At 44.8% G+C, this 25,013-nt stretch overlaps 2 protein-coding genes across 2 annotated transcripts; one reads left to right on the forward strand and one right to left on the reverse strand.

Annotated features, from left to right (window-relative positions):
* The first annotated feature begins 1,606 nt into the window (after window positions 1–1,606).
* LOC147250745 (uncharacterized) lies at window positions 1,607–9,992 on the forward strand. The gene is made up of 6 exons (XM_086222453.1): window positions 1,607–1,744; window positions 8,331–8,484; window positions 8,569–8,741; window positions 8,914–9,141; window positions 9,232–9,733; window positions 9,832–9,992. The coding sequence occupies exons 1-6, from the start codon at window positions 1,607–1,609 to the stop codon at window positions 9,990–9,992; spliced, it is 1,356 nt and encodes a 451-aa protein (XP_086078579.1).
* Window positions 5,883–24,620, reverse strand: mtmr7a (myotubularin related protein 7a). The gene is given in 14 exon segments (XM_086222454.1): window positions 5,883–12,881; window positions 12,992–13,114; window positions 13,602–13,743; window positions 13,948–14,178; window positions 14,231–14,265; window positions 14,605–14,736; window positions 16,215–16,351; window positions 18,563–18,695; window positions 18,911–19,045; window positions 23,543–23,571; window positions 23,574–23,663; window positions 23,733–23,782; window positions 23,784–23,913; window positions 24,548–24,620. Coding segments are annotated over 14 exon segments (1,776 nt in total). The 3' UTR covers window positions 5,883–12,545.
* Between the last annotated feature and the right edge of the window lie 393 nt (window positions 24,621–25,013).

Consider the following 25,013-nt stretch of genomic DNA (forward strand, 5'->3'; position numbering starts at 1 on the left):
AGTTGGCAACAATGCTCTGACGTCTTCATCAGGCGAACTCTCCTGCTCTTCAGAACATCACATATCAAACGGTACACATGCCAGTGGTTGGTTTTCAACTCAGCCTGGTGGGGAAGGGTGTAAAGTTAAAGATTCACCAGCTCTCATTCGCCTGCGTCGGTGAACTTGCTCCCATTTCACCATAATTTGATTTATGTTAGTCTAGCCTACGACTCAAGTTCTGATGTAGGTGTCATTAGGCTCAGCAATGCATGAAAAAATGAAAATTAAATACACATGTGTCACAATATGATCAAAATTATTGACAATGATCCATCTGGAGTAAATGTCAACATCAATTAACAATACAAGCCATTATTGACATAATTCTGTTTTTTTATGGCACAGTAACCTCTTATTTAATGTGATGAGGTTAAATGATCTTTTTGACCATAGAAACATGTCATTTACCACAGCTGTAGGTACTGGAAAAGCTTCAAGCAAAAATAAACATGAATGAAATAAGAAAAAGTTTCGGGGTTGCTGGATATCTATGTATGTGTGTATATACACACATACATATATATGTATATATATATATGTGTGTATATACACACATATATATATATATACATATATATGTATATATACACACACACATACATATCTATATATACATATATATGTGTGTGTATATACACACATAGATATGTGTGTATATACACACAAACATAGATATGTGTATACATATCTATGTTTGTGTGTATATACACACACATATATATGTATATATATATGTATGTATATATGTATACATATGTGTGTATATGGAGCAACATGTAGGGTATGTCCAGGGTTAATGTCCCATGTGGTATGCCACTGTGGCATTTATCTCAGGAATCACAGCAGCTGTGTGGTCACCAGGAGCTCCACGACTGGAACCTTAGCTTCTCCAGGCCTTGTGTTACCTGTTTAATGGAAGCTTCCTCTTCCTCAGGGAATGTGGGAATCTTTAATGATGTCAATTTATTTATTATTTCAGTTTTTTTTTCAAATCAGTTTTTGTCAAAAATCATTGTTAACTACAGTTCAAATGTTAAATCTCTGAGAAATTTACATGGGTGACACAGGTTAAACACTCTCATTCTAATACACTGGCATTGTGCTGTGCAAATCAGATCCACAACTTAAAGGTTTAATGTTTCCTAAACTAACCAGCATTTATGAACAGGTATACAGAGCTCCCAATAACACCTGTATTCATCTGGTTCTCCACAGCAATGATTGTGAAGGTTTTGCCAGTGACTAACGGGATACACAGAATTGAGACTGCTATGATAGTTGTGTGTGGCGCCGTTCAAATTTTAAACATCTATTTTTGTCAGACCACAAGAAGCTGCAGATGAGTCATGGACCTTGACTAACAAGATCCCGACAGACCCCATTTAATCAAGCTACAGTTCGGTGGTGACGGTGTGTGAGCCGTGCGCTCGGGTTCTCAGCCTAATTTTGGTACATATCGAGTGCTTGTAATGAGAGCGCAAATAGCGGCGCACGTTGAAAATAGGCAGTCGTAAACACCCAATTATTCATGGATATGTTTCGGGCGTTCTTCTCATCTGGAAAAATGGACCTCTTCTTGCACCACGGGGGGGCGCACGACCACGTCATGATCAGAGATCCATCAAAGCCATCGGAGGTGAAGCATACCTGGGAGGATGTGGCGGCCAGTATTTCCACTTCTATGGGCATCAGTAGAACAACCGTAACACACTTATTTTAAGAGCGAGCTTGCGTCATATATAACGTAGAGCCTTTGGTGTGACCTAGTCCGAGCTTTAAAGGTAAAGATAGAGTAAACAAGTTTTGAGAGCGTCCATCCATCCATTTTCTTCCGCTTATCCTGTTAAGGGTCGCGGGGGGACTGGGGACGAGAGGCGGGGGACACCCTGGACGCCCTGGGGCCTCATGTATCAACGCGGTTTACGCAAGAAAAACTTGCGTACGCCAGGATCGGCGCTCACGCTCAGATGTGTCAACGCGAAAAGTTCGTCGATTCTTGCGCTGTTTCACGCCAACTCCGGAGGTGCCGTAGAAGTTGGCGGAAAGCCGATTCTTGCGTTAACTGCACTTTGGTCCGTTGGCGACACCCTGTGGCGGTGTTCGGTAACTGACATTATTTGACAACCGCACATACATCGGGCACAAAAAAGCCTTCAACACAAACACAAACACCTGATGGCAGTACTTAAGCAGCTATAAAAGAGCCTTCACGATTGTGCGGAATGTGCAACTTTCAACAATGGCAGCACTGTTGGAGGACGTGGAAAACGGTGCTATAAGACGCAGGCCTGACGCAACAAAGCAAGCAAATCAGGCAAGTGCTTGGGGCCCCGAGCTGTCAGGGGCCACCAGACAACAACTGATTAGGAACTAAAAGCAATGACAAACTGTCTGCCCCACTCTGCAACTGTAGTGAAAGGAAAATGCAGCGACACACCGTCCTCGGAGGCCCCGCCAATGAGGCCTCCCTACCTTTTGCGGCTTGTCCCTGAAATTCTGCCAGCCAGCGAAGTTCGCGACTCCTGAGCTTCCGATTTAGAAAAAGAGGAAGCAAAGAAAAAAACAAGACACCGGTAAGTGATAGTTTATTTGATAAATTAGCCATTTGAGTCTTCAGCCTTGTACAAGTGCTGCTGCTGCACGTAACGTTAGGCAAACAAAATAGGCTAGGCTATGGGTGATGTTTATTTTTGTGGCCTGGTCCTGACCTGCCTGCTATCCTGGGCTGGGGGTGTGATGTCCTGGTCCCCCACATCAGCTACAGTCAGCTACCCACAGCATCCAAGACAAACCGTAGCACACACATACACACATACACATACACACATACACACATACACATATGCGGTGCACAACTGATCCACAATCACACACTCAGACGTTTATCTAAAAATTATATTAAACCCAGTGGTGAGCCTGCACTGGAAATTCTGCAACCAATGTTTTTTTCTTTTTTTTTTCTTTCTCTCTGTTGTTGTTGTTACTGTTTTTTTGTTGTTGTTTGTTTGTTCGTTTTTCTGCTACTGTTGTTGTTTTTGTCTCCCCCCTCCCTATCCTGTCCCTGTTCTCTCTTCCTGTCCACTCCTGTCCTCAGTCCAGTAGCTTCATCAATGAACCAACACCATTCCTAATCAAGTTAAACATAAATGGCGATAGGAGGAATTTATCAGGTTCCTCCTCTGCAGAGTAAAACTGCTTCAGTACAACAAGGCACCAGGAGCACTGATGCTGCTGAACAGGACAGGTAAAAAAACCCAAAACAAACTCCCAGCACTTCATCAACACAAGGTAACACAAGCTTTGCCCAGAGTCTAGCTGATAAGTATACATCTCAGATCTTGAATTCTGTAAAAACTGTGAAAATACCACTTACATTTCAGATTATCTTATATAGCATAGTGCCTGTCCAAATGCCTTGGGGTCAGACATGCAGTGATGCACTTTGTACAGTGATGCACTCTGTACATGAACAGTATGTTGTAAAACTAAAAAGGTTATTCTTTTCCCAGCTGTACCATCAACATCTTCTCTTCATGAAGAAGATAACCAGGAGGGAGAAGACATGGGAGAGAATACATCCAGTGGTACTTTGGCCTCAAAAGCAACAGAAGTTGTGAAGATCAATCTGGCTTCACTAAAGGGCGACAGACCCAGGACAATATAAGACGGACATTGCATATACTAGAAGAAACACAAAGAAAAGGAGAAAGTGCCATATTAATAAGTTTAGATGCTGAAAAAGCCTTTGATAGCGTTAGCTGGAGATTCTTGTATCTTTGCTTGGAGAAATTTGGCTTCAGACCAGAGTCTGTTTCATGTGTTAGAACACTGTATCAGGACCCAATAGCCAGAATAAAAGTAAATGGCAGCCTTACTAAGTGGTTCAAGTTAGAAAGGTCCACGAGACGGGGGTGTTGTCTCCCCCCCACCCTATCTTTCTTGAACCTCTAGCTCAATAGTGAGGCAAAAAGAAGAAATAGAGGGAATAAATATAAGAGATGCGGAACACAAAATTGGGCTGTTCGCGGATGACGTCTTGATATATTTAAAAAAAACAGACTCTAGCCTACCGAAATTGACGACCTTGTTAGAATTCTATGGGCACCTGTCTGGATAGAAGTTAAGTGTTGAAAAAACACAAATCTTGTCCATTAATTACTCCCCATCTACAGAAATTCAACAAAGACATAGTTTCAAATGGGACAAAAAATCCATCCATTACTTAGGAATAAAAATCACAAAAAATCCGTCTGAATTATCTGAAACAAATTACAAACCTTTAAATCAAGAAATCTTAAAGGACATGGAAAGATGGGAAGTTCTGATGTTAGATTTTCGCCCAAGAATAGAAATGATCAAGATGAACGTGTTGCCCAGAATTTTGTATCTATTTCAGTGTTTGCCGGTGCCGATCCCTCCCTCACAATTTATAGAGTGGGACAGAAAAATGTCAAGATTGATGTGGAAGGGATGCAAACCAAGAATTAAATATACAACACTTCAAATATCTAAAGATGGGGGGGAGGGGGTGGTGCTACCAAACCTTAAAGAATATTACTATGCTGCACAGCTCCGCCCATTGATATGCTGGTGTGAAACAAACTGTGCCACAAGATGGAAGGAGATAGAGTTAAATATAGAGAACTGTCATGTGCAGATAGAAATAATAGAAATATCTTCAAACAAAAAGAAGGAAAGCTGGATCCAATCACCAAATTCACCTTGGAGATCTGGTACAAAGTAGTAAGGAAGTACAGATTGGAAAATGAGATAAAAGTTTTGAATTGGATGGTGTATGACACTAATTTCAAGCCAGGGACTCTGAACCAGAATTTTAAACAACGGGCAAATAGAGGCCTGAATATATTAGATACACTTTCTGTGTGAGTCTGCATGTTCTCCCTGTTCCTGCTGGGTTCTCTCTGGTACTCCAGCTTCCTCCCTCAGTCCAAAGACATCAAGAGGGGACGAGGCTGATTGATACTCTAAATTGACCGTAGGTGTGACTGTGAGTGTGAATGTTTGTTTGTCTCTATGTGTTGGTCCTGTGATGGACTGGTGACCTGTCCAGGGTGAACCCCGCCTCTCACCTGAAGGCTGCTGGGATAGGATCCAGCCCCCCGCGACCCTTACTAGTAAGGAATAAGCGGAAGATGACGATGGATATATTAGATACAGTAATTGAAAAAAGAAAAATCAGAAGTTTTCCTAAATTAAGAAGGGAATATGGATTAGAGCATCAAGATATTTACATGTATTTACAAGTCAGAGACTATTTTAATGAAGAAATAAAGCCAGATCTCCCATCAACCAAATAAAGTGATTGCGACTCTATGTAATGCGCACAAGAACAAATTTGGAAGAGTAATATCAGAATTGTACCAAGGTATGGTAGCAAATAGAAACACTTCAACTTTGTACATAAGAGATAAGTGGGAGAAAGAAGTAAAGGAAGTAATAACTGACGAGATGTGGTATGATATATTGAAAACACAGCAAACTAGTTATTCCAGAATATGGAGAGAAGTTTGCTGGAAAAACATTGTGAGATTTTTCATCACACCGAAAATGAAAAAGGGACGATCGCCTGTTCAACAACTCTGCTGGAGACTGTGTGGGGAACAGAATGTGGGTCACACACATGTTTTTTGGTATTGTACCAAAATTACAAGATACTGGAACGATGTGTGGAAAGAGATGAAAACGATATTCGCCTATGAGCTGCCTAAAACATGCACTGCACTATACTTGGGAAATGTAACTCGAGAAAACATCCAAGACAGAGACTGGTATCTGATTAAGATTTTACTAGCGGCTTCCAAGAAAGCCATCACAAGGAAATGGTACAAAGAAGACCCCCCTACCTGGAGGAACTGGATGGAGATCATTGATGAGACACACCTTATGGAGGGACTCACACATATTATAAAACTGCAACAATCATTATGCGAAAGCAGATGGGAAAAATGGACTGTCTACAAAAAAACAGCATAAAAACTGACAGTAATTTCACTGCCACTATGTTCTATACGTATTGTGTTGTTTGAATGAGAAAATCAATCAAATATAATTTTTAAAAAAAAGCAATAGAAGTTGATGGACAACCTCGCACTGATGTCACCTCTACAGCACAAGGTACTGCAAGCGCAGTTATAATAGCTGATGACCTGCACTGTGGCCAAGACAACTCTCTGATAGTGTGCGCTGTCAAATTTTGAGCGAAGGACCAGTGCAAATCACTGATATTGAATTCCCACAAAATTCTGAACATCCACCTCGAAGATTTACAAAAGAGTATTACAGGAGAACCATGAAAAATGGTGAGAGAATTCTTCGATCATGGCTGGCATGGATTTTTTTGTTTTGTTCCAATGCTATTTGCACTTTTTTATGGTTGTTATGGGATGGTGATGTTTTTTTTAAATAATATTCAACAATTTTTCTAAAATATATTTCATAGTTATATTCAATAAAGTTTGTGTGAACTCCAACAATGTATCATTGTGGTGGGGGGGGGCTCCATATCCATTTTGCTTGGGGCCCCCAAATTTCTTGAGACGGCCGTGATAAGAGGGGCGCGACATTTCAGGGAGCGGGAGGATCTGCTCCACAAATCTGACGAGTGGCTAGTGAACCGGTTTCGGCTTCTGCGGCCATTCTCCTGCAAATTTGTGAGGAGCTGCGACCTGCGCTCCAGCGCAGAACCGCCAGGAGCCCACCTGTGCCAGTGCCGACGCTGGTGCTGAGCGTGCGCGGCTTCTTGGTCACTGGCTCCTTCTAGCGGGAGATGGCGGACTGTTCCGGTGTTCCGACCCTCAGCCGGGCCATGCCCATGGTTGTGGACCTGATCATCCGCCTCTCCTGCAGGAACATTAAATTCCCTTACGGTGCGGTTGAACAGGCCAATATTAAAGTGCAACTTGCAGCAACAGCCGGATTCTCTCATGTCTAATTCTCTGAAGTCTGCACTCATGTTGCCATAAAAGCGCCGTCCCTTGAGGAACACTCTTACATTCATCGGAAGGGTTTCCACTCCATCAATGTGCAGATCATCGATAGGCAGAGGCTGGAGGGATGGACGCCGGTCCCGGCCGGGCAATCGTCCTCACGCCAGAATTTCATTTCCACAATGTGAATGGGTAAGAAGCGATCACACGATTCATGAAGCCAGATTAATTTATTTGTCCACAAACGTTCCAGAACATTTATCAGGCGGTCGAGCCGCTCATTGATCCCCGTTATTCCCCCAAAAATGTCCTCCTGCGACTGCAGCACCGCCTGTGTGAGGATCCCTCTGGATCGGTGTGGGCCGCAGGATGCGCCGCTGGGTTTGGGTGGGCTGGAGGACCGTCCGCCGCTTGTCGGCCTGGTGTTGGGGCCGGGGGACGGGCTGGCCCGAATGCCGCTGGTCCTGGCGGATGACTCTGAGCGGACAGGCTGGCGCGGGAGCCAGCAGGGGTGCTGCACGGATCCATCCATCGTCGTCTTCCACCTATTCCTTACTAGTATGGAGCCTATCCCAGCATCAACGGGCGGGAGGCGGGGTACACCTTGGACAGGTCGCCAGTCCATCGCAGTGCCAACATATAGAGACGAACGCGCCTCCGGGATCGCGTTCTTCCGCACTCCAGTCCAAGGAAGAGTCCAATTTATCAGCCAGCCAATCGGCGGCTCGCTTTAGCCAGCAGATGATTTCATTGGTCGACGGAATCTTTTTCCTGGTGCGCTCGGCATTTCCCGTCACTGTTCTCCAGGACTCCGACAGGTAAGTCTCGCTGCGCTCTTCCTCGCTACAAAGACCAAAAACTTTAGAAAAACTTTACCACGCCGAATGACAGACTTTGTGGGTGTCTTATCCTTGATATTTCTTGCGACTGTCTGCACTTTTTCACACCGAATCACGGACTACTTGGCGTTGCTATTTCTTGCAACTGTTAAAGAGGTTTCCGGCTTCTGCCAGCAGACTTTGCACTGTACATTTGAACGAACGAATGAATGAAAAAATTAGAGTCCATATCGGTTCCATGCAAACGACCTACTTTGAGCAATAAACACCACATATTTAAGTCGGTGTCCCGTCCAAACATTTAGCTACCGTTTGTGAGTTGGACAACTTCCGCCGCAGCCGCCGCCATGGATTGATGGATGCCAGCAGTTGTGATATTTTTTTAATCAATTGATGAATATACATTGCTCATTATACTTGAATGCATGAATCATGGGAGGCGCTGTGTGACAAAGAGTCCATTTTCTGTAGTTTGTGTGTCACACTTGTGTCTAATATACAGAGGGGCCTGGACAAGAGAGGGTGGTACTTCATGGGCACGGAGTACCTGGAATGCCGCTCTTGTCGGAGGAAGTATGCGGCGTGGGCAAAGAACATGGTGAGGCGGCTGAGCCTGGCCCACCAGACGGTGTTCCCAGCTGTCCTAACATACACATGTGAGAAGGCCTTTTGAATATTCATTCTTCCATCCTCCTCCCCTCTCTGACAGGCTGTCCTGTGACAAGGTTGTCATCGGGCAGCTAAAGCAGCGCACCCTGGGAAACTCTGCATCCGCCTCCGTGCCATCCTGGAGGAGCAGCACAGCACTGAGTGCATGTCACGGTCGATGCAGTACCTCTCAGTGTTGGACGAGCTGCGGGTTCCGGGTTTTCCCCAACAGCCAGGGCACGTGTCGATCCCGCCCATGCACCCGGTACGTCCTCTCTCGTCTGACGGAGTCCAAAGCCAGGGTCACGTCCATCTTTGGTGACATCTTGAAGATGGAATCCACCAAGAAGGCAAGCTTTTGTGCTTGCATAAAGTCTGGGTGCTGACATGTGACTGGACACCATCAGGGAATAACTTGTATTTCTCTTCCATCACAGATGATCAAGAAGCTGGCAGGTGATGCAGCCGGGACAGCGGCGTGTGTGACCAACATGGGCAACGAGCAGGGGCAGGTGCTCATGTCTGTCCTCACAGCCGCCAAGGGGGATAGGCTTTGGCCCATGGCGGCTGGGCTCATGCGGCGTTACCGGGAGGCGGGGAAGGCCCCTCCTCGTGTCCTGTACGTGGACCAGGACTGCTGTGTCACTGGCGGAGGACGTTGCAAAGTAAGAAGCCATGTCACGGTGGGGGGAGGGAGAGGAGCGCTGTTTCCATTCCCGCACAAAGTGCAAATGCATTTTCCACTTTTTCAACAGGTGGCAGCAATGTTCACGGACTGGGAACAGCTGGTGGTGCGCCTCGATGTGCTCAATCTCATGCAACGCTTTGCTAGGGGCGTCACCACCAACAGCCACCCGCTGTACCCCACCTTCATGGCCCGTTTGTCCGTTGCCATTTTCAAGTGGGACAGTGGTGACACGGACCGCCTGATGGAGTCCAAGCAGTCCCAGCAGGGGAGGGATGCCCAGGTGAAGGTCACAGCCAAGGCGCTGGCCCGCCACTGCCGCCATCAGACCAGGGGAGCCCAAGAGACGGAGCGGGTCATCCAGGAACTGCTGGACTCCTTCTGGGACCTGACGGACACCAGGGGGGTCCCGCTTATTGACCGCACCAGGATGGAGGAGGTTTGGAGGACATGGTGTCATGCAAAGGTGGGGGAAGTGACCAGAGGGGGGGTCAGGCTTCCCATCTTTCGCTGTGCTAGAGGTTCCTCTTCCCTGCAGTCATTCCACTTCCATCAGTGCCATTTCATCCCAGGTGAGCCACATCATTCACTATGTGTTCTGCTTGTGCTCTGTCTCTCTGTCCGTCTAACTCCTTTCTTACTCTTGGTCTTCCTCCTCCTCTCCACGCAGGCACTAGTGCCAACTCCCTCCACTTCCAGGTCTACCTGCTGGAGGGACTGGTGAGGTGGAAAGAGGACCGGGCCAGGGCGGCAGTGCAGGAACTAGATGGCAGTACCTGTGACCAAATCACAACTGAAGCACTTTTGCGCTTCCTATGGGCTTTTCCTTAATTAAGTCTAAATTCTTGCTTGTGTTGTACGTCGCTTTGAACAAAAGCGTCTGCTAAATGAGATTGTAGAATTGTAGGAAGCTGGCAGGACGATGCTGCGTTGTTACAGCGCAGAGATGCAGCACGGTTTCAGCCAGCTCACCCAGGAGTTTCTGGGTCAGACGCCGGTGGAAAACTACATTCAGCTTGGAAGTACACAGGTATGCTGTCAGAAAGGAGCGCTCATTTGTCACACACACCTGTTCTCACGTTTAAAGTTGCCGGTGAGCCGGCCAAAAGGAACAAAAGAAGAGCAGACACCCGGACCAGCCCACAAAGGGCCGTAGGATCCGAGCCCTGCCCTCTGACCCTAAACCCCCAGCTGACCCTCACTGAAATAAAGCTGCGAAAACAGGACTACCGGACTCACCGGCCAAACCGAAGCAAACAAAGAATACAGCAACTACTCCGGCTGCCGCCGCTGCTCAGGCTGGGACCAAAAAGAGGCGAGAGACAGAGAAAGAGACGGAGGCCCTCCCCAATCAACCCAATCATCTGATTAGTTTCACCTGGGAGCAAGCGCAGACAAAGGATCAGAATTGTGAAGTTGTACATTTACCATCCAGCGGGGGGGTGTATACGCAGACGCACGCATTTAACACTGGATGTCACGGTCTGTCTTTTCTCCCTGAGAGGGATCTGAGAGCCACGCGCCGTCCGTCCCCAGAAAGACCTCCTGGCTTACGAGGAAGCAAGCGGGTCGTCGAAGAGGAGGGTCGACGAGTCCCCACCAGAGAGAACATTTGACGTTTTTGAAAATAAAATAGATCGGTATCGCAAAGCCCTGCCGTTGTGGTTTTCTTGCTTGTCGTACTTTGATGGTTGGTTTTTATTTCTTCATAACGTAAACATTTACGACATAAATCTATGTAGATAGGTAGGTAGGTAAACGAGCAAACAAATGTGTTTAATACATAGAATAAACAATTATATCATAAATACCACATCTAATAGGATCTTACATCTTACGTGAACGCCACATCTTCACAACCGACCACGGTTGATAAAACGCGACAAACTGCGCCTCCCTCGGGCTCCGCCGCGAATAACTGCGCCTCCGAGTCCTCTCCGAGCCGGCGCGTGGCTAACTCCAATAGCGCCGCCCGGGCCGTATCGTTCCGATTCGTCCCCCGGGTCGCCCGTTCTCCGGCCCCGGGCGGCTCCGGCTCCGTCCTTCCCCAAAAGACCGCCACGTCGCGTAGACGGCCCGACTCCGGGCTCCCCGCGGCGCGTCCGCCGGCCCCGCCGACCAAGACGCACGGGCCGCGCCTTAACGCGAGTGGCCGCCATGTTCGTGTTTTGAGAGGCCCGCATGAGAGTCACATGACCTACCAGCGTTCCAATAGAAAAGAAAAGGGGAAAAAAAACCGTACACATTTCACAATTTTTAGGCCTTTGTGGTAGAACTGATACGTTTTGCACTGTGGACAAACGGAGCCTTTTCACGTTTTGACATGAGACTGGGTTGTTTACAAATGTAGACTACATGTGCAAGAGAACAAATTCCACATGCATTTATCAGATTTTGTTTAAAGATAAATGTGACTAAATCCTTTTTGTTTTGTGTTTTTACAATGTTGATTTCAGAACTTTCACCACATAAGGTGGTGGATTACAGAGCCGTTTGTTAAAACATGAGTGTCACGCATGCACGTTTCATGTGTTTTCTCATCCCCACGTATCGCCGCCACGGTCCGGCGGAGCAAAGCCACTTTATTCTTTGCCTCCACCCTCAGATCGGACCACTGCTTTTTTATTTCGGTTTGGTTTCTGTGTCCTTTGACAACTCTTTGGTCTTGGCCATAGTGGAGTTTGGAGTGGGACTGTTGGAGGTTGTGGACAGGTGTCTTCTATACTGATAACGAGTGGAGGACAGAGGAGCCTCTCAAAGAAGAAGTTACAGGTCTGTGAAAGCCAGAAATCTTGCTGGTTTGTTCCCCCCATTCTGTCTCTCATAGTTGAAGTGTACCTACTGTATGATGAAAATTACAGGCCTCTCTCATCTTTTTAAAAGCCTGTAATCTGTACACATAATACTAGTTTTATTGTATTTTATGTTATTTCTTGATTCTGTTCTGTAATCTACTCACTCCTGACAGACAGACATACAGAGCCACACACGTACACACTGCTGTTTGATTATTCCACCTGGGACTGAATCTGATGCATTTTGCCTTTGTAACCTCAGTTGTAGATGTTTCTCTTGGTTTGTACCTCTTAATTATGTCAGGGCATCAATGAATGCTTCATGATTGATTGAAGACCAGAGGGCCTAAGGGCCTAAGCTTAAATGGCTCTCCAATCATTTGACTTGATCAGTACATAAGTATTGTTTAGAATTGCCCCTCACGCTTGAAGCACGTTCTAGTATATTTACCATCTAAATTATTTTCACCTGTACAGTAAACATTATGGTGGCAGCAGTGTCCACCACACCACATTCAAACTTTTTCCCTGGAATTATTAGCCTAGTTACACCGAACACGTTCAAATTCCTATCAGACGCTACATTTGCTCAGGCAGCAGAGTAGGCAGCCTCATCAGAGTGTGGATCTTTGGTGCTGTCCTCACTGAGGGGGGAAAGACTGTTCACATCAGCAATCCCAGACTCCTGGTCGCTGTTGTTGGAGTGATTGGGGTCAGTGCTTTGGTTCAAGTCCTGCTGCAAGAGGATGAGGCAGCTGTCTGCTGTCTTTGGCTGAGAAGGGCTGCTGGTGATGAAGCCTGTGGTGTAGTCCTGAGGAGTGTGGGCCAGGCCAACATCATTACCCTGAACCCAGGCAGTGGGGCTTTTATCAAAGGTGGCTGTCTTCTGGGCAACACTCCACACCTGCTCCAGTTTAGTGAGTTTCTATTGATCATTCAAAAAGAGATATGCATCGATATTTTTTTAAACAAAGAAAACAATGCTCTTAAAAGTCACTGCTGAAGTATTTATAAAGTACACAGTATATATTCTACCTGTCTGTGTGAAGCCAGCTGTTCCTCCAGCTGCTGAGTCTCCTCTTGGATTGCTCTCAGGTAATCCGCTCTAGACTGCTTAGGATGAAATGGACAAATTGCAAACTGTCGATATCTAAATGTCTGTTGTCATGAAGGCGGCCTGCAATAAAGTGTAAAATATCCAGCCTCCACTACATATCTCTTTCAGAAGTTTTCCATGACTACAATTGAGAGATCATTGGAAAAAATCCCATAAACTCCAGGATGGGTCACCCTCTAATTTTTACATGAATCAAGTGAGGCTATTGTACAGTCAAACTGATATTTTACAAATAAAAATAATTCCATCTAACTGTTACTTTATTATCCTGACTCTATCGCTGTCTTACGTTTAATTTCCAAATTTTGGGGATGATGAGCAAAAATGTGCAAATATATATTTTGGTCACTATATGGATAACAGAATTTTGTAACGTCATAATATCAGTATTGATCCCAAAATTCCTGTATCATTTGGGCCATAATTCTAAATTAATTTAAAGATTATTTTACAAAGCTCTGATAAACATTATGTGTTTTTACAGGTGTTTGAAGTTCAGACACAGTTCTGTTAGTTATTGCTTGAGACAACATACTTGAAACAGTAGGGGGCGGTAGAAGGCCAGAGCAGACCCTGTGTCTGGCTGTTGTCTGGTCTGTACAAAGGATTGACATAGTCGGGTTGGTTGGACCAGAGATAACTCCACAAAGAGTGAGTCCTCTAAAACAGTCTGTGTATGTGTCACACAACAGTCAAGATATGAAAACAGAAAGATAAAACATTGAAAATAATGTCCCTGATAAAAGAAAGAGGTTTAGGATTATTTACTTGTCTCCAGCTCTGTGCTGCACTACTGGACCCTCTCAGATGTGCTTCTAGGGCTCTACTATCCAAAGACAAGGAGAATGATTGTGGCTGCATGTGTAAATCTCACCCCAGCTCTATTCTCTCTTGCTGGTGTTTGCCAATGAAGTTGCCATACTGGCAACAGTAGATGTGGCCGTGAATGGTGATGAGAAACCTCTCGTTGAACTCAAAGGCACAGGGGAACTGTTCCATCAGCTGCCACACGCACTCGAGAAACTGATCCACAATGGGAAAAACCTCTTTGGGGTCTCCAACCACGTGATTACATCTGGAAAAGTGGTGAAGATGATCAAAACGAATCAGCAAAGTCATTGAAGTCACCTTTGAAAGACAAACCTGTGAGAGCACTTTGTCCAAATTAAAGCCAGTCTTTTTCCATGAGAACCTGAGAACAGAAAGACATTCAAGTTTAGTTTTGCACAGTCTGAACTTGAGGGTTCAGACACGGTGCACAGTTAATCCCGTCAGAACCTCTTCACCCGCTGTGTGGCGTCATTTTCTTTTGACTTCAGGGGCCATTCTCAAAAGTAAACCCTCTCTAATTTATAGTTCTATTCCACTGTGGATTCTGAGTTAGTCAGAGTAAATCCTTCAAAGTATCAAGCATCCTAAACGCACTCTCTCAGCTGGACCCATTAATGCAATACCAGAGGGGAACAGGACATTTATGGAGCTATGCCTGAGATATAATCTGTAACAGAGGAGCCAAAAGTTCAGTATCTACCATGAATCCTCAGAGAGTCCTGTAGTAGGGATCCAGCAGGTCACAGGACACAGGCCATCGGCCACAGAGCAGTGACAGAACAGAGCAGTGAACCAAGGTGCTGACACCCTCCACAGGACCAGCCTGCACACACTGAATCATTGTACCATCACCTCAAAGAACATTTCACAGACCTGCATTCATTTCCTGAGGACTTACCCAAACATCTCAATCAACTCTTCATTCTTAAATATATCGATTATATTATGAGGACTTACTTTATGTTCCCAAAAGGGAAGCAAGTCCATGTAGTGTGGCTATGTGGGCAGATATTTCAAAAACTGATGGACACATTTGGATCAAAAAAACACTGAAAAGATATCAAGGAACAAGTAACTGACTATTTTAGGCAGCCCGGAACTGAAAATACATCCCAAAGACTTATCTGAGCCATTAACAAGATAGACAGTATTTTTGAAATTTATTGAGGCGTTACATTAAAATTACAGAATCAGTACTAAAGTGATGGCATGAATTGTGTTCTATGCAATGTAGTATACAGTGACTCAGTCTGACCCTCCTTGGCTATAACAACAATGTGTGTACTTACTTTGTTTAATAGTTATGTAGTGTATTGTTCTCATTAATCTCTTACCTGATGTACACTACCAGTCACAAGTTCAGACACACCTTTTCATTCAATAGTCATTCTTTATTAACATGACTATTTACATTGTAGATTCTCACCAAAGGCATCAAATCAATTAATGAACACATATGGAATTTTATAGTGAACAAAAATTGTTAAATAACTGTAAATATGTTTTATATTAGATTCCTCAATGTAGCCGCCATTTGCTTTGTTGACAGCGTTGAAAACCTTGGGCCTTCTTTCAGTGAGCTTCATGATGTCGTCACCTGAAATGATTTTTGCTTAACAGTTTGCCTTGTCAGGGTTCATTTGTAAAGAGAAATGACAGTCCATCATTAATTCAAGAACTGAAGGTCAGTCAGTCTGGAAAATTGCAAAACTTTGGATGTGTCCCCAAGTGCAGTTGCAAAAACCTTCAAGTGCAATGACAAAACTGGCTCACATGAGGACCGCCCCAGTAAAGGAGGACCAAGAGTCTCCTCTGCTGCTGAGGATGAGTTCGTCTGAGTCACCCGCCTCAGAAATCACAAGTTAACAGCATCTCAGGTTGGAGCCCAGATAAATGCCACACAGAGTTCTTGCAGCAGACACACCTCGACATCAACTGTTCAGAGGAGACTGCGAGGATCAGGCCTTTATGGTAGAATAGCTGCTAAGAAAGACCAGGAATGTACTTAAGACCAGTAGAAATCTGTGCTTTGGTCGGAGGAGTCCTAATTTAAGATCTTTTGTTTTGGTTTGGTTTGATGCCTTCAATGAGACAATGAAAATAGTCACGAATATAAAGAAAAAGCATTAAATGCAAAGGTGTGTCCAAACTTTTGAATGGTAGTGTAGGTAGACTACGGATTGAAAGATTTGTTACGTGACAATAGTTTTAGTGAGTGTACGCAGACAATACGTGAATTGCCCATAGACACACAAGCTACTAATGAGTGCAGTGGTGAAGCAGACAGCTGAAATTAACCTGCAGACCAACCTTAGCAATGAAGATGCATGCATCCAAAACAGCTTTGATATGCTTCAGCCAGCCAGAACTCTCCAGACCCTCCAGGAAGTTGGACATGGAGGGGGAATGCAGCTCATACACACTGTAATCATAACACAGCAGTCTGACTGGCAGGAAACATAGAGCACATTGAGCATACCTGAACATGGGACTTTATTAAACCTGGCAAGAAGCTTCAACACACCAAAATCCAGGGAAATTAGCTCATAAGGAATCTACCGATGGTTTGCATGAGAAAACTTAGGTCTCTACGTCTTGCATAACAGATTTCCTTTAGCCTTTCATGCAATGGTTCATTTGGAGCCCAGGCAATGTAGCTTTATCAGTTAGTTCACCATGTCAGCCCTGACTGAGATAAGTCAACAATTAATGGGCAAACTGCAAAGAAAATTTGTAAAAACATTCAATGAAGACAATGTATCTCAATGATTGGTTCCTTGCATCACCTCAAGTTTGATCTCTGCAGCTCAAAATTTGGTGCAGTCACCAATGTTCCCCACAGGACAAAGTTTTAGCAATATCACTAAAGCAAAATCAAGGAGTCTATTTTTTTCCCACAAAACCACCAGTCTTTATGCTGATTACCAAGCATTCAACAGTCAAACACCAGCTCAACTCAATGCACCAGCTGGATACGCTTAACGCTCCTGTGAAAAAGCACCAAAACGGAGGGGTTCAAGTTTGTTGAAGTGCTTGTGGATTTCTGAGTCTATGGCTGGATAAAGATGATGATACTGGATGATGTAATTCCGCATTGGTGTACCAACATTTTTGGAAAGTTTAGCTGTTGTTGTTTTGTGCTATCAGCTTCACGTTAAATACACCTAGCCAGCTATTTCTTCACTCACGAGTCACAAAGAAGTGATGCAGCGCTGAAAAACCATCTTTCCACGTTCAAGGCATATATCGTGAGTATTTAAAAGAAAAATACACTTTTTGGGTGAAGTATGACTTTAATGTGCACTGTCCCTGTAAATAAAAGAAACAAATGAGGTACTTGAAGATTTTTCACGAGGAGTTTGAGATGCCTTTCACAATCATTTAAAATGCTTGGAACCGGTGGTTTCAGCGTCACTGATTTGACCTTCAAAATGATCAGTTACATTATGTCGTTTGGCTAACCCTTTTGTCTAAATTTATTTCATATTTATAACATATTTTGTTCACTGGGAAAAATTCCATGAGCAAATACACAAGAAATTCCCTGAACTCCAGCAAGACAAGTAAAACAAACAAAAAAATACGAAAAAGCATTAAAAAAGGACAGATGATTTAAAACTTGTTTTTTTTTAAATAATTCTACCAAAATAAATGTCTTTTTATTCAAATGGTTAGCTAAGTGATGTTGTGTCTGATTTGAGGTCTTTCATTGCTTGTAAAGGAAACCTAATGATTTTTCATTGTGCTAAGGACTGCCTGTTCTAAAACATAAATGTAAGCCAAAGCCCTGCCCCACAGAGTCCATTCATCCGCCATGAGGCTTATTTCACTGTTTGTTTTCTAAAACTGAAACTAAAATGATTGTCAGCTTCAAGTTTTAGTACAAATGTCTGCAAGTTCACATCGGGGATGGCTAACATCAACCCATCTCTTCGTGACTTAAATTCTTTCCACAGTATAGTTCTTCAGGGGTAGCACTCACAATGAAGACACCCGTTCAACATCTGCACCCCGCACTCATTCAGGTGGTTTCCTAATGTTACAGAGAGGGAGAAGATGAACAAGTTGATTCCATTTAAAATCTCTGCATACCAAGAGCATGGCCCGCCACTTGGATGAAATCTTTCAGCTGGGGGGGTGTCTTCAGAATATGATTGAAGTGAGAAAAAAGAAGTCTGAGAAGCAATCTGAGGAGCATTTAAAGACTTCCCCTGTGCTGCCAGGGGGCAAAAAGTTATCACAACTTAAGTATAGCTATAACTTTTTCAAAGTTGAAATCACATCATTCTCACGCCCTTCGTCTCGCTTTGGGGGAAAAGGTCACAGATTGTCCACTCCAGGAAACCAAAATAGCTTGGAAATAAAACCCAGATGGATTCAAAGTCTTCTGAGGAGCACCCCTGCACAATACCCAGAAATTCTCCTGTGGGCTCATTTGAGGCCTGATTGCGGAACAGTCATGTCTGCGTGAGTGCGTCGGAAAGCCACAGGGGTAACATGGGGTCTTGCTCTGCTGCAGTAATGTGAAGAAGCTGTAGATCCAAAGACAGAAAATATACATTTTGTTCCACAAATTTCTGACACAGTGATGAATGCACTGCTGCTGCTTTTAGCATAAATAATGTCCATGCAAAAATTTATTTCAGCAAGATATTGACTTTCCAGCCTTTTCTGCTGGCTATTACTCATTACATGGATGGTCTCAATACTGATGAACTGGAACTTGATGTTGGAGTAATTGTCTTCATTTTAGTATCCTTTTCCTGCTGCTTGGTTTGCGATTGCACTGAACTGGAAAGAAAGACTGTTTTGAGTGTTATTTCTGACAAATTTCTGTTACATAACTTTGATGGTGGTCAAGTCCGGAGCTGAGATTTTTTTTCAAGTTTTTTTTCTGTGAGCGTGCACCAGCTGTAAAAAAGCAGTCAGTCCACCTGAAAATACAACAAAATACTGCCAGGCTCATATTTTTGCAGGCTGCTCCTTATTGGGCACAAAGGACTCACCTTTGGCCGGGTGTCGACAACATAAATGAAATCGCTGTGGGGGTTGGACCTCAGGATGGCCTCCAGCATCTGTTCATCCTTCAGCCAGCGAGCGCTGAAACCTGACAGTGGCTGGCTGCTGCGGCAGATGGCAGCCTGGGAGGAGGCGACAGAGGGGATGATTACTTATATCACCTCCATGAAGTCTGAATTACAACTTTGCATGGACATTTACAAAATATAAGAAGCAGGATCAGCATACATTAACAGAAGTTTATCATCAGTCATACATTCAAATAAATCAACTGCATATTCTCATATCTCAATTTAGTAGCCACAGGGGATCCAACCAGGAATCAGTATGATTTTCCCTTCAGGCCAATGAACCCGAGTTTAGCCTACTGTACATTCTGAGTTCCACACAGTGGACCCACAACCCTGGGAAGTTGACCCAAAACACATAAAATTTCAACTCCAACCCATGCAGTGAAGGAATAACAGAATGAATTATGATGGTTAAGGCTTCCACAACATCATACCCACCAGGACTGTACGATGCTTTCCCAACAACAAACCCTGGGTTACCCTGACATCAAGGCCCTCTTCAAGGAGAAGAATAGAGCCTTCAAGTCAAGGAACAGGGATGAGGTGAAGGCTGTGCAGAGGGAGCTGAGAAAGAAGATGGGGGGGGGGGGCAGCTGCTACAGGAGGAAGAAGGAGGATCAACTGCAGAAGAACAACACTAGGGGAGTCTGGAAAGGCCTCAGGACCATTTCTGGCCACGGCGAACGTAGCTCCCAGATTGGTGGGGGTCAACGATGGGTGAACGATCTGAAGCTATACTTCAACAGAGTTTATCAGATACCTACTCCTCCCCCTGACCAGTCTTCACTGCTGCACAGTATATATACGTACTGTATATATACAGCTATCACACCCTCATCCCCCCATCCATCTTCACACCTCTGCCTACAGCACTCAGCCCCCAGCCACCCCCCACTGCTCTCTCTATCCACGCATCATCACCACTCCTGAACACAGAGCCACCCTGCGCCAAGCCGTCCCTCACAAAACCTCAGGTGAGAAACCAGCTCAGGAGGATCAAGCTGAGGAAAGTGCCAGGTCCTGACGGAATCTGCTCCAGGCTCCTGCACAGACCAGCTGTGTGGGATAGCTGAACACATGTTCAACCTGAGCCTGAAGCTGGGGAGAGTGCCACAGCTGTTGAAAACATCCTGTGTGGTCCCTGTGCCCAAGACACCCCAAAGACCACAGCAGCTAGAGACCAGTGGCACTTACATCCCACCTGATGAAGACCCTGGAGAGGCTGGTCCTCGGACATCTCCGCCTCCTGGTGGGCTCATCCACAGACCCACTGCAGTTCGCCTACCAGCATGGCATTGGGGTGGATGCTGCCGTGATCTTCCTCCTCCATCAAGCCCTCTCTCACCTGGAGAATCCTGGGAGCACTGTGAGAATCATGTTTTTTGACTTCTCCAGTGCTTTCAATATCATTCAGCCGGTGCTCCTGAGGGACAAGCTGGAGCATACAGGAGCAGACCATCACCTCACATCCTGGATATTGGACAACCTCACAAACCGCCCACAGTATGTGAGGTCTGGGAACTATGTTTCAGACACAGCTGTCTGCAGTACAGGGGGCCCTGCAGGGAACGGTCCCGGCTCTGTTCCTCCTTAACCCCTACACAGCAGACTTCTCCCACCACACACCCACCTGTCACCTGCAGAAGTTCTCTGATGACTCTGCAATTGTCGGCCTCATCACAGATGAGGATGACAGGGAGTACAGAGAACTGACCCTGGACTTCATAGACTGGTTCCTGAGGAACCACCGCCAGATCAACGCAGGGAAAGCAAAGGCGCTGGTGGTGGATTTCCACAGGCGGACGCAGTCCTACCCAACACCGGTGAACATCCAGGGAATGGACATTGAGATGGTGACATCTTATAAGTACCTGGGTTTTCACCTGAACAACAAATTGGACTGGTCAGACAACACTGCGGCCATCTACAGAAAGGGTCAAAGCAGACTCTACCTGCTCAGGAGGCTGATGTCCTTCAGAGTGCAGGGCACTCTTGAGTGGTGGCATCAGCCATCTTTTATGGGGTGGTCTGGTGGGGCAGCAGGATAGCAGCTGCAGACAAGAGGAGACTGGACAAACAGATTAAGAAGGCCAGCTCTGTCCTGGGATGCCCCCTGGACCCAGTGGACATGGTGGGAGAGAGGCAAATGATGGCCAAGCTGTCATCTCTGTTGAGCACTGACTCCCACCCCATGCACAACACCCTGACAGCACTGGAGAGCTCCTTCAGTGACAGGCTCCTTCACCCTAAGTGTGTGAAGGAGAGGTTCCGCAGGTCCTTCCTACCTGCAGCTGTCAGACTGTACAACAAGCACTGCTCCCAGTCACCACCCTACCAGACCCTGGACAATCTCAATTATTAATATTACCATAACTTTGCTGTGCAAAACTCAACACTGTCCTGTGCAATAGCCAACACTTACGTTACTAGTATTTATTGTAGTTGATTATAGTGTATTATAGTTTTATTGTAGTTTATTATAGTTTCTGCTATTTATTGCCCCTGTACTTTTTCCGCTGCTACTTCTCTGTTTCTGCTGCTGTAACAGTGCCAATTTCCCCACTGAGGGACGAATAAACGTTTAACTTATCTTAACTTAGTTGTTTGGATTCAATGAAAGAAGAGAAATCTGTCATTTGGTATGACGACCACCTGATAGACATTTATGTCATCATATGTTGTCATAATGTCATCATACAGTATGTTATCATAATGCTGCATTTGAATTCAAACAAAAGCTTAAAAAAAGATAATGCAGGAAAGTGGAAACTTATTTCCTCTGCTAAGGTTAGAAGGAATTAGTGAGCAGATCTTGATTCAATCTGGAGGAAAACAATAATCCATCCATTTTTTTCCCCACTTATCCTGTCACAGGGGGGCTGGAGCCTATCCCAGCAGCTTTCAGGCGTGAGGCAGGGTTCACCCTGGATGGGTTTCCAGGCCATAGCAGGGCCAGCACATCTCAGACAACCATTCACACTCACAGTCACACCTACAATCAATTTAGAGTATCAATCAGCCTCGTCCTCTCTTGATGTTTTTGGACTGTGGGAGGAAGCTGGAGTACCAGAGAGAACCCACACAGGAACAGGGAGAACATGGAGACTCCACACAGAAAGATCCTGTGATGGAGCCGGGACTAGAACCTGGAACCTTCTTGCTGTGAGGCCACAGTGCTGACCACTGCACCACCGTGCCGCCTTAGAAATAATACTGTGGTGGTACTATTATTAGGCCCAAGTGATTCTTTTCAGATCAATTTTTTTTTTATTTGCAAGATACATTCTTGGATGGAGAAACTCTAATTCTTCAGTAATATTATAACCCATAAATGATCATTTTTAAATGAAATTTCAATAAATACATTTCTACATTCTAATTGTAGACCCTAGATCCTGATGACTGTTCAAGGCTTTTGGTATGATATAGCCTATACCTGGAAATATCATAAAAATATTGATCTCGTTAATTGAGTCTGCGTTAAATGGTTGAAAGAACTTCCGCGCTTCCAGAAATCCTCAGTTGAATTCTGAATCTGTGATCGTTTTTCCATATTGAGGTCAATCTGTTGGGACAGTATGAATTTTTTGATGACACTCCAGGAGGGGTGGTCTTGTCATGTTCCAGACCAACTATTCTAATTATACCATGTTCATATTCTGTGTCAACAGAGCCACATTGGCGGAGGCAATTCCTCTGTGAGCCATTAAATTCTTTTCATCTATTTTCCCCCTCCACCCCATTTTTTTTTAACCAATGCTACATCACCAGTTCACCCTCCAAAGCTGCCCTAGTAACAGCTAGCTCTGCTCCTCTGTGCTCCATAGATTTCCTCTCTCACACGTGGAATCATTTGCCATTTCTTTTTACATAGGTAGGTCACATGATTTAATTTGAATCATGAATATTAGGTCACACATAGGATGGGATATGTTGTTGAACATTTTGGATGGTTGGTAGAATGCTGTCTATTTACAGTTTTATGTTGACATCATTGGGTGTGCATCACCCCTGCACCCAGGAGCACCATCTTCAAATCTTCAAGTGTTTCCAATAGAAAAGGTAAATATCGCTGTCACAAATAAGTGGTTGTAACCATTGCATGAGCCCATCTGGCAAAAGTTTGAATCTAGGGGATGTTTATTTTAGGGATGGATATTGGCAAGGACCTCACAACATGATGAGGGTCACAATACGATCTTATAACCCGATGGTGCGATGTTATCAAACTATAGTGTGATACAATAATACAAAAAGGGCTGGAATATCAATAAGGTGGAAAAAAATATTGTGATATATTATCAAACTGATTTATATTACATGGGCCAAGTATATTTACATGTAAAGGCCTTGCAATTCAGTTTTACTGTTTAATTAAGGGTTTGAGAAGCTAAAAAACACACTTTCTGTCAATTTTTGCAGAACAAAATGTGCTTGAAGAGGGAGTACAGCTTCGAGGATGACCAACAAAGTAAAGCAAAAATAAGTAGTAGGATCATAATATAAAGAATACCACAGACAAAGAATAAAGGTCAACAGTCAACTCACATGATTTTCTTTGGAGTCGTTTGACAGAGAGGAAATCTGCCCCTGCCTCTGAATTTGGAGCTCCCCACGTGGACAACAGGTGTGCCTGACTCAGGTACAAACAGGTCTGCAGGGTATGTTACTCACCCTTAATAACCACAACAAAAAGTAAAGCAACTGTGATTTTCACATTAGGTTCAATTTGATCGACGGGTCATAGATGTCAGCTCACTGACCTTGTAGTGTTGGTTGGCTGAGGAGTTTCCACAGACAGTCTGGCAGCACCATTCTGTTGTGATCAGCTTTCAGGTCCAGGGAGTCCCACTCTTGCCGTCTCTCAAACTCATCCCCATTTGGTTTGTGGGAGAAACAACACAGCTTCTTGAAACTCTCTAGAAAGACAGTAAAATAGATGAATACAGGTGACAAAACTGTTGTGTGGGCTGAAAAACACAGTAACACGGAATGTCTGATATAAGGGCTCAGCCACAGTCAAGTCTTTGCTGTTGTCATAACTCTCCCGACTGGGAGAGTGGCTGCAGGGACAGGTGAGCACTGTGACATTCCTGCTCTTGAGGAAAGACAAAGTGAAGAACCTGGAAGTCTTTGCAGTGTATGAGCAGAGAACATCCCGAGAACCAGGCAGTTGAGAAGAACAGAGCTGGGGAGATACAGTGTGATGTATGGTGTCACGTGCTGCACCCACCACTGATACACACACACACACACACACACACACACACACACACACACACACACACACACACACACACACACTCTGATACACAAACACATCCAATTGGCTCTCATGACGACACGCGGCTTTAGCCTCGCGATCACGACTGTGCATTACTTATGAGTACACATGGCGCTCTGTTGTGTTCGCTGGAGGAATATTGAGGAAATGTGATCACTGCAATCATATATGCGATTACCTTTGGTAGTCGGATGTGCTCCATTGCAGCTTCCTGCAACCTCGGGACCTTTCACACTACTGGGCAGCACAGTGTGTGCGCGTGTACGTACTTGAGGGTAACCGCTGAAGGTTTGCGTGAAAGACGGCGATGACAACGTTGCGGTGATCAGGGAAACCACTCATCGTGTTCCCTAAGCGCTTCACGAAAGTACACCGCATGGTCCTAAAGCCCGCCCTTGTCAAAAAACGTTACCGTGCATTTAAAGGTACAAAGGCCGACATCTACAGCTCCCAGTCAGCAGGTGTCGCAAACACTCTTACCGCACTGATATTTATTAGGCCTAAGACTGCCACCTCCCTATTTGTCGATACATTTTTCATTAATTCAGGAACATCCTGGGGGAAATTCTTCAAATTTGGCACAAAGGTCCACTGGGACTCGAGTATGAACTACAAAGTTTTTCATGGTCAAAGGTTAGGGCCACTGTCACCTCAAAATGTATGCCCCATTCTCATTTAAGAGTTGTCTCATGAATGCTTTGAAGGAATTTCATCAAATTTCCACAAATATGCACT

Source organism: Aulostomus chinensis, chromosome 13, assembly GCF_037954235.1.
Source record: "Aulostomus chinensis isolate RoL2024-O1b breed Wild chromosome 13, RoL_Achi_v1.0, whole genome shotgun sequence".
Taxonomy (NCBI): Eukaryota; Metazoa; Chordata; class Actinopteri; order Syngnathiformes; family Aulostomidae; genus Aulostomus; species Aulostomus chinensis.

Coding starts and splice junctions, on each gene's coding strand:
- LOC147250745 (XM_086222453.1), top strand. CDS start 1,607: ATGGACCTCTTCTTGCACCACGGGGGGGCGCACGACCACGTCATGATC. Junction 1,745..8,330: donor TGGGCATCAGTAGAACAACC/GTAACACACTTA, acceptor TCTAATATACAG/AGGGGCCTGGACAAGAGAGG. Junction 9,142..9,231: donor CTGGCGGAGGACGTTGCAAA/GTAAGAAGCCAT, acceptor CTTTTTCAACAG/GTGGCAGCAATGTTCACGGA.